Source organism: Acanthisitta chloris, unplaced genomic scaffold, assembly GCF_000695815.1.
Source record: "Acanthisitta chloris isolate BGI_N310 unplaced genomic scaffold, ASM69581v1 scaffold1582, whole genome shotgun sequence".
NCBI lineage: Eukaryota > Metazoa > Chordata > Aves > Passeriformes > Acanthisittidae > Acanthisitta > Acanthisitta chloris.
In genome coordinates, this window is record NW_008659680.1 from 79,924 (window position 1) to 100,360 (window position 20,437).

A 20,437-nucleotide genomic window follows, 5' to 3' on the forward strand; every position below is an offset into this window, starting at 1 on the left:
ATCCCTAGTGTTTCTTGCACGTACTTAGACCTGTTGTATTTACTTCGATCTGTTAAGGCAACCTGTCTTTCTTCTTTCATTTAATGATAACATTTATTATAAATGAATTTAAATAGAGAGGGACAATTGGGACTTCTAAGTCTTTTCAGAGAGATGCTGCCTCACAGTTATTAATTATAACAAGGAAAATAATGTATGAATTATTTTGCTAACAGCACATTCCCTTTGAAACTGTCTGTCTAATGCTTCTTAGAAGAAAATTATTTGCTTCCTAAAGCCACCTTCTGGGATTTTAGTTAAGAGTCCTGCAATTTGACTCTTTCTGCATCTTGTATGGCTTAACCAACTTGTATCAAAATGGCAGATAATTTGGTATTTTTGTTAGTGCTATGTCCTGTGAGAGATGAAGGATTCTATCTGAATGCTGTGTCAAATGAGAATATCTGTGTTTTGTGAACTTTGGAGCACAATGTGTCACGAAAGATGGAGGTCATTGGACATAGTCCAGAGGACAACAGGAAGAATGATCAGAGGTGTAGAAAACACAGCGTATGACCCAAGTCTTTCAATCTTCATGTTTAGTTGTTTAGGCTAAAGAAGAAAAAACTGAAAGGAAATTCATAATAGCCGTCTAGTGTGTACAACTTTTCTGCAAAGGAGAAAAACATTCCTCATGTCCACTGGGAGCAGAGCAAAAAGTAGTAGGTTTAAATTACAACAAAGGAGATTTAGGTGAGACATTATGGAAAAAAGCCCTTTCCACTGTAAGGATAGTTAAGCACAAGAATTGCCTGGGGAGGTTATGAAGAGGTTAGACAAACATCTGTCAGAAATGATTTAGGTATAGCTAATCCTGCTGTGAGATAGTGTTGGACTAAATAACCTTTTGAGGTCCCTTCTAGCACTGTTTTCTGTGATTCTGTGATTAGGATACTATACTCACATTGCACACTGCAGTAACATGTTTCCGTACAGGGATGATATCACTGTATTCTGTGCTGCGTTCTTTGCTTTGTTTTTGCTTTAAGCTGATGGGCTGAACGATAGTCTGATGTTTAAAGCACTTTAGCTTTATTCTTCCTACCTTAAGAGCTTTGAGCAGGGCATTAGGAGCTTGTTTTCAGCCAGACAGCTCTGTTCTGGTTTTCCACTACCCAAGTGTCAATAAGGGGTTTTGGTACACAACCTAGAGTTAGTGACTTGTACTGTCATTAAACTTGCAGTCAAACCCTTATATGGGTGAATGCTGTTTCTACTTATAAGTAAAATGCAAACAGAAAAAATAAATAGCCATGAAGAGAAATGTATCATAGCTTTCCTGTTAAAGGAAAGCCAAAACATAAGCAGGCATGTTCTAAAGCTGAATATAACACAAGTTGTGAAACATCCTGGAACTAACAGATGGAGAATTATATTAAAGTACCATATATTGTCATTATTACCTCGTCACAGAGACCATTGAAGATGTCAGTTTAAGACTGTCCTTATCCTCTGTAACACTCAGAACTCTAACTTTGTTCTTCCATTTGGCATTCTGCCATCCATCAGGATTTATATTCAGCTTTGCATTCGGCAGAAGTGTGTTCGCAATATTGCCTCTGCATACTGAATATGGCTCCAGCACAGCTACACATCGGTGGGTTTTGTAAAACTCCATCTGGAGCAACAAGGAATAAGAAACTTCTAATTTTGAAGTAGTTTAGAAGAAATTTGTGATCCTTTGCTTGCAATGTTGACAGAGAGCGTGTCTGATTAGTGCCACTATTCCTGCAGAGACGTGGTTGTCACGGCATCTGAAACAGGGGCATACCATCACACCGCAGCAGTGACCCAAGCATGTGGTTTTCACAGCTGGGTCTGTTCCTGAACCCAACAGAGAAGATGGGACAGTTCTTGGCTTGCTGACTCTTTAGGAACATGAAGATTCATCATCACATATTTTCTATGGTGCAATCTCACAGCTTTTCACATTTATATGGTTAGCTGCCCATTCTTTCTCAAGGAATGAGCAGTTTCCATTTTCTTAGACAAGCACACCTTTTCACTAGGAAGGGGCAGGATGGGAGAAGGCAGTGCATGGCAAAGAGGTGAGCCAGAAGCTTCACCTGCAGATGTGGATCACATCTGTGGATCCTGTGGATGCACACAGTGATGGTCTTACACTGGTATGTTCTCTGCAGGCAGGTCCCTTAGGTGAGGGTTTCTGGCTTAGCATCTAAAAGAGAACATGTACTGTTAAATAAATTTACTTGCTGCTTACACATGGTCTTGTGAAGGTAGCCTGGTATTCATTTGATTTAAAAATTCAGAAGACAAGCTGAATTCATGTGACAAGAAAAATACTGAGGTTTTTTTTTACTGCACCACCTCATTTGCAGTCCTCAGAATTTCCCTAGTGAAGGGTTCTTTTGCAAATATATATATATATGTATATACACATGTACATACACACACCACAAGTGTGTGTGTTTTGTTTGGGGATACATTCAGTGCCATTCAGTTGATGCTGTATTATCTGAAAACACAGTCTATGTTCAGTGCCGAAGCTAAAATTGTATCACAGACTGTTTAAAAATACATGTTGTTTAACAATGACAAACACAGAATGTTCTGTTGCATCTTTCTGATAATAACTGAAGCTCATATGAAGAGACTTTAATAAAGGAAAGATCTTTTCAAATAAGAGCAGAATCACGGAATTGCTGGATGGATAAGATTGGAAGGGACCACAGTGGGTCATCTGGTCCAACCTCCCTGCACAACCAGGGTCATCCTGGAGCACATGGCTCAGGATTCTGTCCAGATAGTTCTTGAATATCTCCAGTGAGGGAGACTCCACAACCTCTCTGGGCTGGGCATTCCAGTGGGTGGCTACCAGCACAGTAAAGAAGTTCTTCCTCATATTCAGCTGGAACTTCCTCTACATCAGCTAGAGCAATTGTCCTATATTTTACTTGAGGAAAAGGAATTAAAATGGTAACCTTTGCTCCACTTTTAGAGGTAAATATTTTTGAGCTCATTCAAAGTAAGAGTTAGGAGTTCCAGATAGTGCTTGTTTCCTTTCTAGATGGCTACCAGCACAGTAAAGAAGTTCTTCCTCATATTCAGCTGGAACTTCCTCTACATCAGCTAGAGCAATTGTCCTATATTTTACTTGAGGAAAAGGAATTAAAATGGTAACCTTTGCTCCACTTTTAGAGGTAAATATTTTTGAGCTCATTCAAAGTAAGAGTTAGGAGTTCCAGATAGTGCTTGTTTCCTTTCTAGAGTTCATAAAATCATTAAGGATACTTTATCTTACTAAAAAGCAGTCATGCTCTTCCAGCCTTTCATGGCAGGATTTATTCAGTACTGTGAGGTGCTGCCCCATGAAAACCCAGGGCATTTGCAGGCAGGATAGCATGGACTCAGCCCCTGCAGGGTGGAGGGTGCCTGTGGGAGGGCATATACCCACGCTGAGGTGTGAGTGCTGCAGACAGGCTTTGGGGAGGGTTTGCCTCCCTGTGCCCAGCACATAAGGGATTGTTTGGGTTTCCATCCTCTACCCCCTTTGCCTTGTGCTGGCTGAGAGGGCCTGAGGAGCCCACACTCCTGCTCTCCATTCCCCAGCTCTCCCCAGCTCAGCATCTGGATCCAGAACTAAAAGCCAAGCAGTAGTTACAGCTTCATGGGCACAACTGTTTTGATACAGGTTGTCTGCTAGAGGCAGAGATAACGGTAGCTTTCAAGCCTAGTATGTTTGTTGAGGAGGGGACATGATACTGGGAGGAAGGGACCAAAAAATCAGTAGCAATTTAAAAATATAAATGTCTACCAGGATTCAAATTTCAGTCTTCAATTATTTCATCCACTGTGCTGTCTCTTCTCCTCTCCAGTGCTTTAGTAGTCATTAAATGAACTTGAACATGTTTGTATCGATAACTCTTTTTTACCAAAAGCTATTAATTTCTAAAACAATATAAATACAGGTATAATTGTGATGTCACATTGTCAGAAGCCATTTAAAATGCTTTTCAGAGACACAAATACATGTAAAGTGGTAAGTATGCCATAACTAATGGTATTATTAGTTTGATTTACTGCCAACCAGTCACCTTTACAAAAATCAATCCCTGAGCTCATAAAATATCTCCCTAAAACTGATACATTTTTACACTATCAATAATAAGAGAAAAGGTGAAGTTACAGGCTTATCTTTACTTTTCTGTGCGTTACTGGTTGAAAGGTATCTTACAGATTGCTGTGATATACAGGAGTGTGTGTATGAGCGAGAGATAGGTTATAGAAATCACAGGCTGTAAAAAGTTTTTTTAAAAAATGAAATCCCAGTGATCTTTAGACAATTCAGATGACATGTCTAACAAAGACTGTCAGTAGAATAAATGTGGCTATGTTAATATATTGAACCATTAACACGTGTCCTTATCATAATGGAACTCACACAATGGTAGCTCCTGTCAGATTCCACTTGATACATACAGCATGTTTGTCTGACACACAGAAAGACAACTATATTTCATTTCAGCTCTGAATTGACACTTCAATTTTAAATCACCCACCTTAGCTTAAACCTGAGCTTCTCTTTGATACTCGCTATTTGTCGTGTTTCTGTATGAGTGTACTGAAAAGATGTTACAGGCAATCTGCAGAGGTCTGTGTGTATGGTGCATTTGACCTCTGAACAAGAAAGGAGTTTCATCCTCCAGTGCTTTTAATTCTTATCCTTGCAGAGACTGAATTTGTTGCTTGCATTAAAATAGTATGTCTTGTTAATGCTAAGAAGCGGTGACCCACATAGCACAATGGATTCATTTGTCAATCCTGTGATTTTCAAGCTTTCTGTTCATATATGTCTTAGTAGTAAATCAACTCAGAAATCATTTAATCAGTCTGTCAATGCATCCTTCTTGTCACTGGTCTGAATCCTGAAAAGTCCAGTATTTCATTGGGCAGCACCAGACAAAATAGATTTGGACCTAGTACTAGGTTTTCAAACTTTGAAAACTGCAGCTCTCAAATTCACAACTCACACACACAAAAATCCTATGGAAAAAAAGCAAGATCTGGAAATTGTCTTGAATTTTGAAGATATTCATATTCGGATCTGGTTTTGAACTTCAGGGCGCAAACCTGTCCATGTCTGTTAGCATTTCAGAAATACCTTACATGCAGTTACAGAAAGCAGTGCCCTTTTGTTCCCTTTATTAAAAAAACAAGCTTTCATTGCTTTTTCTGCCATTCCCAAGGGCTGAGGCTAGAGCCTGAATAGTTTATAACAGTCAGTGTTATGCAAATGTCAATCATATCCTTACTCTGTTTATTTCCAGTATTTACATGTTTATTTAAGTACTTGCCATTTCTTTTAAGCCTTACATAGCCAATCAGGCCAACTGAGGTCTAAAGGAACAGAACACTTTATTAGTGATATGCTTAATACAGTTTTTTTCCTCTTGTAGATGCAAGATTTACGGAATACAGAAGGAGCCCAGTATAGTTCCCATCCTCAGATGGCAACCATGAGGCCAAGGGTTCAACCTGCAGATATTAGGCAGCCAGGAATGATGCAGCACGGGCAGCTGACTACTATTAACCAGTCCCAGCTCAGTGCACAGCTTGGTTTGAATATGGGTGGAAACAGTGTTCCTCACAACTCGCCCTCTCCACCTGGAAGCAAATCTGCAACTCCTTCACCATCCAGTTCAGTCCATGAAGATGAAGGAGAAGATAGCTCTAAGGTAGGCTTAGATGCTAGGATTACTATGTAAATGGTGGATATTTTTAGGACCTGCTAAATTAATCATATGGCCACAGTTATTAAGGTGATACTTTATACATTATTGGTGGTTGACTGAAGTGAATAAAGGGTTATGAATGCAGAACTTAAAATACCCAGTTAATTCTTCAGGCAGCTTGAGTAAATTACATCATTCCTCTTTGTGAGAGCAAACTGGAATCCTGTAAAACACTCCAAGGATAGTTATTCCTTTAGGACTTTAATATAAAGGTTGAATTTTCTCACTTGCATAGCAGGGATGTTTGTTCCCAGTTAAAGATCAAGTTACTGCTATAAAAAGTATGAACAGTCTGTGCAATATGCTAGTCTTTGCTACTTGGTCACAGGATGAGTAAACAGAACATCATAGCAACCGGAACAGAAAGATCCTATGAACTTTAAAAATCGTACCTTAAAAATCTAGAAGACCCATTATGCATTTATACTTTGAGAGGTGCTGACACTTCATCATGACATGTTTAAGCTTCATTTTAGTGTCAGGACAGGCATGAAGTGATAAGAGTAATTTTCATAATAAATTTCTTAAAAGGATAAATGTCAATCTGTATAGCAGGTTTTGCATGCAGAAATCTCCCAAAATCCTGGAAACCTCCCAAAAATGCACAAGTCTATTATCTGAATTTTGCAGACAGAAAAACTGAGACACAGAAAGACTGGGACTTAGCACAAAGGCACCCCTTAAACCAGGTATAGAGCATATTGAAATTTAGAACTTCTTTAGCTCTGTTTTATGGTCACTACAAAACAGCAGTCCTGTTAGAGCACTCCTGCAGTGTAGTGTGTACCGTGTAGTGTACCACAGGCATGTCTTGTGGGGAAAAGTTGCAGATTTGTGAGGAATGTGAAGAAAACATATTGTGAGTCACTGAGGAGGTATAATCCAGTCAAGAAATGTAAGTCTGATTTGTTTTCAAATTATATTGCTTTTCATGCCTCAAGCTATAAAATAATCATGTAATTGGAGACATATGTTTTACTACATTTTGAATAAATTCTGATTCGAAAGTCTTATTTCAGGACATTCCTCTGATTTCACAAACTTTAGGTTTTAAAAATTACTGAATAATTCATACATTTTAAATGAGCACTTCCTTACTGAGGGAGACTTTAGAATATAGCTATGTAAAAATAATTCCAGGCAGCCTTTACTTTTTCAGAATAATTTATTTGCTACTCCTGTTGCTTTGCTAATATTTTTACATATATTGGTGGGAGTGTGCAAGATGCTCTAAACTTCTGGAGAAAACATCTACTCAAATAATTGAGATTTCTTTCCTGCTTCTATCAAATATTTCCGTTATTTAACCCGTATTTTTCATGTGCTTTTTCACTGCTGCACTTTGTGCTACTAAAAGTGTAGGGTTGTGGTTTCATGCAAGCAGTAGTTATCTGCAGTTAACGTTTTCAATAAAGAAATACAAAGCTCTGCAGACTAAGTAAATCTTTGTCCTTTCTTTGTGGAAGTGAGTTTATATAGTGTTCAATTTTTTAACAAACCGTATTATTTTGGAAAACTCTTTTTAAAATTCTCTCAGGCTTGGTCTAAGCTGAAAAAGGTGACAAAAGACACAATGTGCAACACAAAATTAAACTCAGTATGTTGAACTAGATACACTGCCTTAAAATTCTTTAATTATAATTTCTCTGCTAAGAAAAAGGTTTTAGAGGATATTAAATTTGGTTAATAATGACAGAATTCTTCTCCAACTAGTCTGGTTTAAATGGCAAGCTTGATGGGGTGCAGATAATGCCATACATGTCTTCTGTGGGATTTCTTAGGGTTTCACGAAAACACCTGAGGATGGCCACCATTGGAGACAAGCAGTGGGCTGGCACACCTGATCCAATGCAGTGGTTCTGCTGTAGTTCCCTTTCTAAAAGACAAGAGGGTTTGAATAATCAGCCTAAGGAGTTAGTGTATTGTTGTCATTCACGATTTAAATCTCTCCACTGTGTTTCTGTCACATTGCTCTTCCTGGAAGCTGCCAGTGAATAGATATAGATACTCAGAATATACCAGGTTTTCGTGGAGATCTTTCTCTCCAGGCACAACAGTATTATATTTTCTCAGAGCTGCTTTGGAGGGGCCTGTGAAGGTTCTCACTCCAGAAATCATCTTCCCAGTGAAAGAAGGCACTGGATGGGGACAGGAAGAGAGAGAGAAGCGGTTCTGTTTCTTGTGAGAACCTTTATCTTTTACTTGACTATAACTTAGCTAAATTTGGAATTTTCTCTTTGATTGGTAAACTACCATGCAGATGTGTGGTATTACAGGGCTACAGCTCATTGGTCAGTCCTTCAGTAGAAGTGTCCATGTTGCAGTCATGTGGTAGCTGCTGGAGCTTGCTTCATGGAGTCAGAAAGATGTCCCTGCCAAGAGGACTACGTAAAAAACAACTCCCGCTGAAATCACTGTACTCTTAAGAGCAACAGTGACGTTCTCTATTTAACCAGCAAGAGAAGATGTTTGCCTACGTACCAACACTGATTAAAAAGATAAAGTACATTTTCACATGGAAAATCACATTGGTGTCAGGTGGCCTCCTGTAGTTTACACCAGCTGAAAGCCACCAGAGAACCCACTGATCTTTTGATAGCACATTTGTTAGAGTCCCTAACAACTATACCTATTTCTATCTAGAGGAAAAAAAAATCAAACAGATATCTCAATGTCCTGTTCATGTTTGCATGAATTTATAGGAAGAGGATGACATTAGATATAAACAAATATGTACAGAAAATACATTTGGACTAAAAGTATAATTGTATCCCTAGTGAACTACTGATTTCCACGTATGAAGAAAATGACCATTTCTATTTAATGTATATATTTCAAATGCCAGTAATAGGGAAACTTTACAAACTGATGTAATTGTTCATGTACCGAGCTTCACTGATGTTCATTCTATGATAAATATTCAAATTGCTGTAAGCCTTATTGAACATACACAGAACTAATGGCAGCAGTTGCTAAATATTTTTTGTCAAAACTCATTCTCATAAAGGCTCTTACATAAAGGCTGTTCAGACTTCAACTGTCATATATTTCCTTGCACAAAAAAAGGAAAGGGAGCTGCATTATAGAGAGCTCAGTTTTCCTACATGCTGTTGCTCTTAAGGCAGGACAGGTGAGGCAGCTTGACCATAAGATCAGTGAGAACAGTAGCATAATTTTAAGGGTGGATATACAGTCAGAAAGCTGCTGTGGCCGTGGAAATGAGAAATGTAGTCTCAGACCAAGAATGTCATCTCTGCAAGGAGTGTACATCACTAAGTCTCCTGAATTCTTCTAAATCTCCAATGCTGGACTATCATTAGAAGAAGAAAAAAGATATAACTTAAAAATCAATAGCTGTAAGCAACTGTAAAAACATTGCAAACAATGTGGCCACTTAGCACATGCTTTATTCTGGCCACCTCAACATTGGAATATCACATTTATGTAATTCTTGCCATAATTCATACTGTTGGATCGTTAAACATGTACTTGGTTATTGCCAAGCATAATTGTGAAGCTGCTGGAAGCATTACTGGTTTGTAAATAAGTATTTCTTCATAGATGGATAACAGGGTTTTCTTCCATGCTCATTTGCATATCACTTATGAAAGAAATTCAAATAATGTATTTTAGAGGTAAGATAGTGAGAAGACTGCAAGTAGCAAGAATTAAATAACAGAAACACAATTACTAAAAAACTGCTGCAGCATATTCTCTTTATGTGGCAGAGGTTTTACAATATTTACTTTATATGATAGGAGTTATAAGTAGAATTCTATGTTGTCTGTTCAGCCTATTAGGCAGATGGTGCTTGATTAAAATCTATTTTAAACTACAGCGATTACTGCAAGATAGTGTGCATAAAACAGCTCTCCTAGCTCCATTAAAGGCTTTGGTACTATTGCAGTTTATTTTAAATATGCTTATAGACATTTTCCAGCTTCTCCAGGGACATTTAGATATCAATGGTGTGCCTTACTTGATAGTTTTAAATCCTACACTAGATATTCTTGTCATCTATTATGTGTGCAACATGGTTAATGTACACTTTTTTAAAGTGAAAGATTATTGCTTTCTTGTGATAAATAAGTTAAATACATCACCATAATTAAGCAATAAGCCATGACAGGAGGTGGATTACCATGAGCTAACTACACCTCCAGGGATTTTGAGGCACAAGTCTATGCCTAGCAGAATATATATGGTTTTTATTTTATTTTCCATCTGTCTCTGCTTTGGTGGTTATAAGTGGAGTCTATGAAGCTGATAGACTGATGGGAGCATAAGGTAGGCCATCATCTCAGCCATTTGCAAGGTTATTAGTACTGAAATTCTGGTATTCTTTTTATTTCATTATTTTCATAGAAGACAAACAGAATTTCCCCTGTGAGTACTCTGTTTCTAACAGTGGGTTTTTGAAGTCTCTTGATCATTAAGGTTGGAGAATAAGGTTTTAGAGCTGTTTGCAGAACGACTTAGCAGAAGATGTCTTACACAAGTTTCTGTAGTATATCACTTAGTTTAAGGATAGTTGAAGTAATGTGGCATCCTAATATACAGAGAACTTTTAAATCTCATTGGTTCAAAAATACTCTGAAAAGAAGAAAACTGTAGCAAATCACAGAGGTAAAATTTTAACTATAGAACAAATTATTGTCAAGCCTCCTTGCTCATGGAGTTTGCAGAGGACTTCTGAATAGTCTAGACTGATGTCAAATTAACTAGGTAACCCTAGTTAATTATCCTTTAGCTGGTAGTTTTGTGTACTCTGTAGAGTGAAATAATAGCAACAGACTAAAAGCTGGATAACTTAATAGTGGGTAGCAAACTGCTTCTGTTTTTCCATGTTTTCCAAATGCTGCCAATAGGCTGCCTGTCCACTGATTTTGTATTAAAGATGCATCTATTATAGCATAATGTTCAGGAAACAAGCAGCTTCATTTTAAAATTGTAGTCATAATTTTGTTGCTGTTTTTTATAAGCCACAGAGGTCCAGGTTGTTAACGGTAGTCACTTGGGTTCTGTTGGATACCACATAGTGATTAATATAGAAAAGTAAAAAAGCTTTTTTTCTCAAACTGAGGATTTCTGGCCATTTTCCTCATGCAGTTCCACTGATTTGAACACCTATATTCTCCTTTGCCACTTGATATGCATTATTAAAAAATAGTAATACATGGAAGTGAAAGAAGTCATGCCTAGTAGATCCTTAGCCTAGAGCATACCTTTTATGCTCTTGATCTTCTCATACTTCAAAATGCTTATGATGCGCAGTACTTTGGTCATGCCAACAAAAGAAAAAAGCTTTTGAACCCACTTGTAACACCACAAAAGGTTTCTACAGGTCTAGTGAAATAAGTGATCATATCAAGGAAAGCTGCTTTGCCATGGAACTCCAATCTGTTGAAGAATCAGGACAATGTCCCATTATATGCTTGTAAGTTGTAGAATCATAGAATCGTTTAGGTTGAAAAGGCATTTCAGATCATTGTGGGCTACTGTTAACCTCATGCTTCCAAGTCCACCACTAAACCGTGTCCCCAAGTGCCACATATGTGCATCTTTTAAATACCTCCAGGGAAAGTGACTCCAACACTTCCCTGGGCAGCCTGATCTTGACAACCCTTGACAACCCAAAACTTGACAACCCTTTCGGTGATAAAATTTTTTCCTAATGTCCAATCTAAATCTCCCCTGGTGCAACATGAGGCCATTTCTTCTCACTCTATAGACTGTAACTTGGGTCAAGGGACCAACGCCCAGCATGCTGCAGCTTCCTTTCAGGCAGTTGTAGACGGCAATGCTTCCCCTGAGCCCCTTTTCTCCAGGCTAAACCACACTAGTTCCCTCAGCTGCTCCTCACAAGACTTGTGCTCTAGACCCTTCACCAGCTTCACTAGGAAAGTAGGGTGTTTTGGTGTTTACACAATGTCATGTGCAGTTTTGTTCAGGTGGTACATAAATAGTGCACATGAACTTTTCTGCATACAGCATTCCTCTTTCACTCCTTTCCTCAAACCATTTGCTTTTACATGAGTAGAAGTAAAAGCTATGTGGCTAAATCCAGGTAGATTGGAACTGGTCCTTTAAAGGGCTCTAAACTGTCTGTACTGGTAAAGCTTTGTTTCTTCAGACTTTAATTAGATGTGTAGTGAAATGTCTGAAACTTTAATTGTCTAATTCAGTCAGATTCTCTTCAAAATCCCTGGAAGGTGTGCCACCAGTTGCAGAAGAAATTGATTTGAACAGTAGTCTGGTGTCATTCTGGGGAAGCGTGAGGATAAGCAAATGGTAGAAATGACAGTGTTCCTACTGTCTGCAGGTGGCTCATGTGGTTCAACTGGTAGTCAGGCTTTAGAGAAACTATTGCACTTGAATTTTTTCATTACATGCCTGTTATAACCATTCACAATAAAACTTAGAAAAGGTGAAAAGATGACCAGATTAACTAGAAGTGAGATTCTAGAATTATATGGAAGCAAAATATAAAGTACTTTGAGAAAAAAAAATACATAATCTGGAATACTTGTAGGGAATTTTATACATGTGACTAAGGCAGAGAGTGTCAACATTTGGATTATCAAAGATGGCAACAAAAATTCCCTTTTGTATGCAAAATCCAAAATCTTTACATCATAGAGACTGTAACTAACAATGGAAAGACTGAATTAAATAAGCTTTTTTTTATAGTACTTTTCTAATTTTATGTTACAGGTCAATGGTGGCGAGAAGAGACCTGCTTCAGATATGGGAAAGAAACCCAAAACTCCCAAAAAGAAGAAGAAGAAGGACCCAAATGAGCCACAGAAGCCTGTGTCTGCCTATGCATTATTCTTTCGAGACACTCAAGCAGCCATCAAGGGCCAAAACCCCAATGCTACTTTTGGTGAAGTCTCTAAAATTGTAGCTTCAATGTGGGACGGCTTAGGAGAAGAACAAAAACAGGTACAATATGTGCTGTAACTCAGAGGCTTTGTTTCAGGAAAGTGTTATCAGGGTCATCGAAGCACTGTGGGCAACTTCTTTTGTTTGCTAGGATGAAACTTGACTATGTGCCATCTCAGGAATATGTTTAAGAGACTGAGATAAGGAGACTGTCATTTAATTTCTTCTGTATGAAACCACTAAAAGAGATTTCTTAGTTTTGGGGTGTGACAGGAGCTTTAGGATTATATTTAGGATTGTTTTATGCCAAAATTGGTGGGCCTACTATTTTATGACAGCATTGTCCTGTATATGCCAGTGTGGTGTAAGAGGACCTTGCTGTCAAAGCTGAGATCTGTGCAGTGGGACCTGACATATATCTGAGCTCCCAGTTGCAGATATTTCCCTGCTCCATGATCCCACAGTGCCAGAAGGGAAGCAGGGCTCACCTTTTCTCCCAAACCACCTGGCTTTTATGAAAGAAAGCAATGATGTGTTGACCCAAAGAGACCTAGGGTGGACCCTGCCAAATGGACAGTGTTCTGGTGTATTCCCTAGCATACATGCAGATTGTAGAAATCACATCCCATAGCTTCTTACATCTTCCACAGAAAGGCATTGGTTCTGCAATGAAATCAGCAATGCTGGACCTGAACCTTTGCAGAAATCCTTGCAAGACAGTTGAATGCTGTGTAAAAGTGGGGAAGTCTGAAAGCTCATCATGTCCTTGTGGTGAAAGCTGGCAAAAACCATTCATCCTCACTGTAGCATACCATTGCTTTTACATTCTTATTGGCTACATTTTTACTAATTGCCAGCAGAATGGATTGGATTGACAAAGGAAAGGGAACTTTAAGAAAGAAACAGGTATGGAAGGAAAGGGTACACTGGGTGAGAGTTCTGTTGGCTGCAGGTGGCCTGGGTGGAGGTTGGTGTCAGCACAGAGCCTGGAAAAGTACTGGGACTAAACTGAATCTCATTCATACACACATTATTATTAGCAAATTATAGTTCATAAGGATAAGAATTAAAATGAAAATTTTCCTATGATTTTTTTGGTAGGTAAAATCATTTGGGCTTGGAAAAAAGTTTACTTTGCTAATAACCAGATGGTGTAGGTACATCTAGATCCCTGTTAAAGATAGCAGTGTAACAAGAATCAAGATTTGGCACTCACTGACTAACTGAAAAAAAAAAAGCTCATTCTCTCTAGTATCCACCACTGAACAAGGCCAGTATTTGGAAGGTTTAGCTGGAAAGGTAACATTCTTCACACAGGGATCAAAGAAGTCACTTGGCCTGGCACATTAGAGTTATTTTGTTGTGTTGTGTTGTCTCTTTCTTCTCCCTTTTTGCATATGTTCAGCAAAGGCAAAGGTTACCTAGATGCTGTCTGTTTACACCTTCCCAGTACAGCAGTTACTTTTTGGGACCATGGTGATGGTTGTTCACTTTTGACTCAGAAAAAATAAAGACTACACTTCTGGTTAAGTTCACAAACGAGAGGTTTTGGTGGCATTCCTCCCTGTTCTGTATACTTTCCAGACAGAAGTAGAAGTAGACAAAAAGGTGCAGACTGCCCAAAGGTGCAAGAAGCAGCTTGGCTGTCCCTGCTGTGTTTGGCTAGGACCTCCGGCCAGAGCTGAAAAACTAAAGATTATGATATCTTGCTTAAATCAGTTCCTACTCCAAAGAAAGGTCTGTGCCCAGAATCACTCACCATCTTGGAATTACCTCAGGATTGCTCTAAGTAGTCAGATCAGCATCTTGGACCTGTGGGACTGTGGATCAGAATTTTCCTGAAACAGTGAAAAGCAGAGACCTGGACTTCTCAGGACTCTGTCTGTCTATTTAATTTACATCTCTCTAGTGATGACACCAAGCAAAAATTAATTTAGCCAAATCCTGTGCTTAGTTTTCTCCACCATTTTTCAAAATGACCCTTCATTTGTGGCAATTGCAGTGGTGCAGTTTTTCCTTCCATAGTATTTGCTTTACTTAGAGTTCAGAAAATTTGACTTCATGAATAGTAGTCCAAGACCATATAATGGAGACAAACCAAAAAGACTGTAAAATGCACATTTCCTTTGAGCTTGTCATGTGAGTACTACCACCAGAAAATTGAAGTCTTTCCATAGAATTCTGTTTAAAAAAAGTGCATAAAACCCTAAATTTCCAGCTTTAACTTGGATTTCCTATTCGTGGTTGAAAGCAATAATTGAATAAGTCTTATGATGGAACAGCAGAACAAAATTTATTTTTCTTATCTCAGTTGTTCTTAATTTGAGTTGAAACACAGCAGAATGATGCGTTATGGAATCCACATGACACATCCGGGAGAAAATGGTTGCAACTAGGTTTTAAGCCAATTATTCCAAGAGTTTGGGTTAGCATATTTTTGTTGCTCTGTGACTCATTTTGCCTATTCATTATCATCTATTAAGCACGTTGTAAAAACTCCAGGCCCAGACCCTTTCTAATCTAGCACTGTACAAAAAAAATAAAATATAGTCCCTATTTTACAAAAATGGCAATCCTATTTTATAAAATAAATTTAAGCTAATTTTTTATTCCATTATGGATCTAATATTACAAAGTAGTGATTACAAGATATCTTAACTGACTGTATTTAAAGGCCTACTTTTTTAGAGCAAGAGTAGCTGTTATAAAACCTATGTCTCTGGTAGGAAAATGGGACTCTAAAAATACAAATGATTGATGTAGCATTTGGTATTTGGCATTGAAGAAGCATCAGAAATGCAAAAATAGTTAAATAAAGAAACAATAACATCATTAGAGGACTACTTTATTGATGAATTATACTTGCTGAAAAGGATTCAATTATCATAAAGCTTCTGGCTTTTATGTTTTGGAAGCTAATGCTTATTCTGGAATTTAAATAGAAGTATGTTTCCAAATTATGTTTCCTGAATTGGAACTCCTTTTACTATTTAAATAGTAAATATAAATGAATCAGAAAGTAGAGCATAATGTAGCTATTGAGAAAGAAGAATAGCCTCATGTTTTCATGCTAAAATGAAATCTTATTTGTTCCTGCGGCCTGAGCCAGTTTTTTTCTGAAGTGCATAGAATTCGTCTTGTTTATTCCTGAAGACTGACTACAGAATAAACAAAGGTATAGAAACTCAGTACAGTAAAGACCTAAGGGCAGTGTATGTATGTCCAAGCCTTTTCAACAAAATTTTGATAACCTGACATGTTAGACTGGAGCTTGAAAAGCTTTGTGCAAGAACCACATATGGTTTTCAAATTGTGAAGAAACAGGAAAATGTTGTTTGAGAAAATAGGATTTTAATGACAAAAAAGGAAGTATTACTATGAGCTAGATAATGGTGAGTGCCTTACTGAAGTTGGGGGAGAGTGATGCTTGAAATAGATTGCACTCTGATACTCTTACCATGAGAATATTGCAATTTATTAGATTAAGGCAGATACCAGTGTACTTCTACTCTCATTTTGCCATATGAAGACATTTGTTTTTTTGAGCCATGTGCTATAACTGTTCCCATTAATTGCTGTGTGTAAAAGAGCCATTTGCAAAGAATGCTGGTGTGTGCCTGTGTTTTGTTTGTCCAAACTGATCTGCACAGAGAAGTCTAGAAATTAACGGGACTTTAGTGGTCATGGTGGACTTTGTCATGGTTTCTTCTCAAATTCTGTGTCAAGTACAATAATTACACGTGATCAGAAGAGGAGACTGTGAATTTTCCTTAATTTTTCACTGTGAATGTTTTCTAAAATAGTTCCGATTAATAAACTTGTGAGTGGAAAGCAGCAGCTGTAGCAGTTATATTTTGAGGTACATTCTCCTTTGTTTTGTAGCCCTAGTACAGGGGTATTTTCAAGTACTTTTCCAGTTCCTCTCTATGATCACAAACAGTTTTCTCCTTAGTCACTGCTAGTCTTCTGCACATCCCATTTTTATAGGTTATTTATGCACATCTTTGCCCTCTGCACACATTTTTACTGCAAAGGGGAGATAAACAGACCCCAGGAAAGAGGATTCAACATGCTAAATGTTTGAGTCTCTGGCTTTCAGACAGAACACCCGTTTAAACTGGGTAAAAAGGCTACTTAGGTCATTTTCTGTCCTTAGATGAAAAAGGAAAGTCATTTTAAATCAGTACCAGATGTGCGTGTACTAAATGAACCTTAAGTTTCTAATTGGAGTCCTAGTAAAGCTGAAATAGATGTGGCAAATTACAAACAAAATGTTCTTGTTTACATTAGTGTAACTTTAAAACTTCAGCCAAAGACCTTAATAAATGTCCTGTTATTCTAAAAATGGAATTGAATGTCTAGTCAACATTCAACAAAATTAATCTCTGGTGTAATTTCAGTGACTTAACTGGAATTCTAGCAGGAATTAATTTGGCCTCCTGTGAACAACTCAGTGTGCATACATGTGTATGTGTATGTGTTTCTGTGTGTTTACCTAAGTGGTTCACTGGCCTTACAGCTGGAAGAAGGATGTCTTCACCTAGGGCACCCAAAACAATGTGAAGAAGCAGGTGAAATAGCTGTCAGAGTGCTTTAGCAGATGCCATCTTTCAGGCTCCATAATTCATACACAGTAATATTAGCTGCAACAGTTCAGCTCAATAGCAACACCTCATTATTTTATCCCTCAGTATTTATTCCTATGTTTGACGCCTCATGAAATTACTGTTAATGTGTTTATATAAGGGCAGATCTGACACAAGTGGGAAGAATTTAATTTCCCACTCATTCTTTCCTGCTGCTGTGTCCTCTTCCCCTGGTAGAAGTGGCAAGTGTAAATAGTTAATTTGCTTCAATTATGAGCCTGTCCTGCTAAATTAGAAGTAGCAGGAATATGAAGAGCCAGAATTATACATATGAGGCAGCTGACAAATCCTCGGAGCTCACAAAATCAAATCATTTACTCCTCATTGGTGCTCAAAGACCCACTAGATAAAAGCTGCAGTTTATTCTTTAGCATCTGATGGAACTTGAATTGTATGTTACCAATACTTATGTAAAAAGAAGTCCCTGTGCATTTGTGATGCTGTTACCATTTTCATTATAACCCACAAGCTTTCAGGGAGTTCTGTTTTGGTCACTAAAAATAACCTACACTGATTTGGACATGAAAAATAACAAAGCATGTTTTATAAGTTTCTCTTTCAACCACAGGGAAGTTATAGACATAGCAGCACATTATCCAGTGCGAGGATGAATCAGGTAGATCAGGAAGGGGTTTACAAGTAATTCTGGCCAACATTTCATGTCTCCACAGCTTCTCTCATCATGTGAGACGCCACAAGTCAGATCAAAGTGGATCCAAGATCAGTGTTTCAAGAGGTCTTGGCTCTACCTGGCCTCTGGGGACATCTAGCCTAGCTCCTCCTCCCTTCCAGGGTGTGATGATGTCCCAACACTTGACATGACAATGAGCTCATCCATCCCATGGGTGGAAGAACCATCAAGTTCCCATTAATTGTCATGCATGTGGGGTGTTTGTTGTCAGATGTCACACAGTTCAGGGGACTGGCTGCTGAAACAGCTCCAGAAGATACTCAGAGCATCAGATCAAGGTAGTCAGTAGCATTTTTAAAACACAAATTTGCAGTTTGTTCTCTCTTATATATGCTCATATACTCAGGTGTTTGTTTATCATCTACTCCTTGTTCTTCCTTTAAAAAGGACCTTTTTAAAAAAAAATATTTTCTCCTTGCTAATGAAGCAATCTCCAAGGAATAACTAACACACTTGTAAGAGGATGAGAGTTTCAGTTTAGTAAATAAACAACCACACAAGGTTTAGCTTTGTTTTATTTTTGTAAATAAGAATAGGAAGAGAAGGCACATCTGTGTTCGCACACTGTCAAAGCAAATTACAAGCAAAATGAATTCAGGAATAGGCACAACAGACAGCAGCCTTGCATCTCCCCTCCCAGCCACCCGCATCAGCAAAGTTGCTTTTACCAGTGTTGCATCTTAGGTGTGTTTGGGAGATGCACTGTTCTTCTTCACAAATTTCTGTGTTGAAATTCTATGTCTACCCTTTAAATCTCTATACGAGAGTGTCAAGAGTTTAAAACAACTGATCCTGATCCTGGTGTTTTCTCCTGCTCCCTTCCTCTGCAAGCATCTGGCCTTAATGAGCTGGAACACAAAGGGTCCAAGAATAGGCACATGTAAGTGCAGATGCAACTCTTGTCTATGCATAGATGTTGTCTATGTTTACATGTACATACATGTAAATTTATATCTTCAGGTTCTTCTATTGCCCTGGCTTCTACAGGGCCAGTCCTTGAACCTCTTCACTTTCACTGACTTCAGAGGGGAGCAGTGTCAGGCCCCCTGTTTGCCATGCAGTTTTGCTGCAGGATTTCTGGTACCTGGCACCTCCCACTGCCACCCAGAGCTGAACTGAGCAGGACTGTGCTGTGCATGCAGGATAGGAGATCTTCCCCACTGTTGCACAAAAGCATAAAATTAATGTCACCATGGGAGTCACCTAGGTCACTATAAGTGCTGCTGCATCTTACTCTGTGTAGGTTAATACAGACTATCATCTGCTGGCCTCCTGCCTAGCCCACCAGGCAGCTTGGTCTTCCTGCAGCCTTCTGGGAGCACTGAAATCACAGGGAACATCACACACACACCCCATCCAAAGTGGATTTCTAATATCCATTTGCAGCATACAACAGACACAGCTCCTAGAGAAATATTGCACAAGGCCACTGCATTATGAAATGTTGACTTTAACTCCACTTTGCCACCTTGTTGTACTTGGAAGCACTTGGGCCAAAAGGACCCTGGATTCCAAGTACTGCTGTAGCAACGTGCATAAATAATAGCCTTAATTTTCTACTTACTCTTCCTCCCCACCCTTTATCCATACATTTGAGCTCAATAGGAGCATGGCTTTCAGTGATTTGCATACGAAACTGGATTTAGGCCCAATTATTATGCCTCCATTGAGGCATCCTTATTTTTTTGAAAAAGAAGAGCAGCAAGTGGAAATAATTGCCACATAAATCATGTTTAATCTCACTTGTTTTGTACCCAACTTGCATCCAACGTGCTTCTGATAAAATGTACAGTCCTGTTCCTCTAAGCTGCAAGTATCAAGACTATAAAGTCAGATTTAGGCCTGGCACAAATGGCTGCAATTGCCAGTGATCTCCACTGAGTCTCACTGTTTGTGCTAGAGCTGAATTTGGCTTGTGATCTTTTCCCCATGTGCCAGAAAGACTGAATTCTTTCCCCTTAGCCTCTAATATGTCATCAGTATCTTTTTCATGCTCTACAGTCAAAGAGACTGCTGAAGAACCATATACCCTGGGCCACTTTCTGTTACTGTATGTACCTAGATTAAAAATCAAGTGGTAACATATTTCAGTATCCATTAAGCAATTCTGAGTGGGGTTTTTTTCTGACTGCTGTGGGAATATCCTTCTCCATATTTTAGAAGAGTATGTGCAGCTCTAGGTACCTTTGCTGCAAAATCAGAAGATTAAAACTAGAGATATGTCTCCCACTTGGAAGACTTTCTGTTACTGTATGTACCTAGATTAAAAATCAAGTGGTAACATATTTCAGTATCCATTAAGCAATTCTGAGTGGGGTTTTTTTCTGACTGCTGTGGGAATATCCTTCTCCATATTTTAGAAGAGTATGTGCAGCTCTAGGTACCTTTGCTGCAAAATCAGAAGATTAAAACTAGAGATATGT

General features: G+C 38.4%; 1 protein-coding gene across 2 annotated transcripts in view; it reads left to right on the top strand.

The window, feature by feature from the left end:
* TOX (thymocyte selection-associated high mobility group box) overlaps positions 1–20,437 on the top strand; it is a 110,317-nt gene that overhangs the window by 56,184 nt on the left and 33,696 nt on the right. For both annotated transcript variants that reach the window (XM_009069470.1, XM_009069471.1), the window contains exons 3-4: positions 5,457–5,735; positions 12,507–12,737. In XM_009069470.1, coding sequence (XP_009067718.1) covers positions 5,457–5,735; positions 12,507–12,737 — 510 coding nt within the window. The remainder of the gene's footprint in view (positions 1–5,456; positions 5,736–12,506; positions 12,738–20,437) is intronic.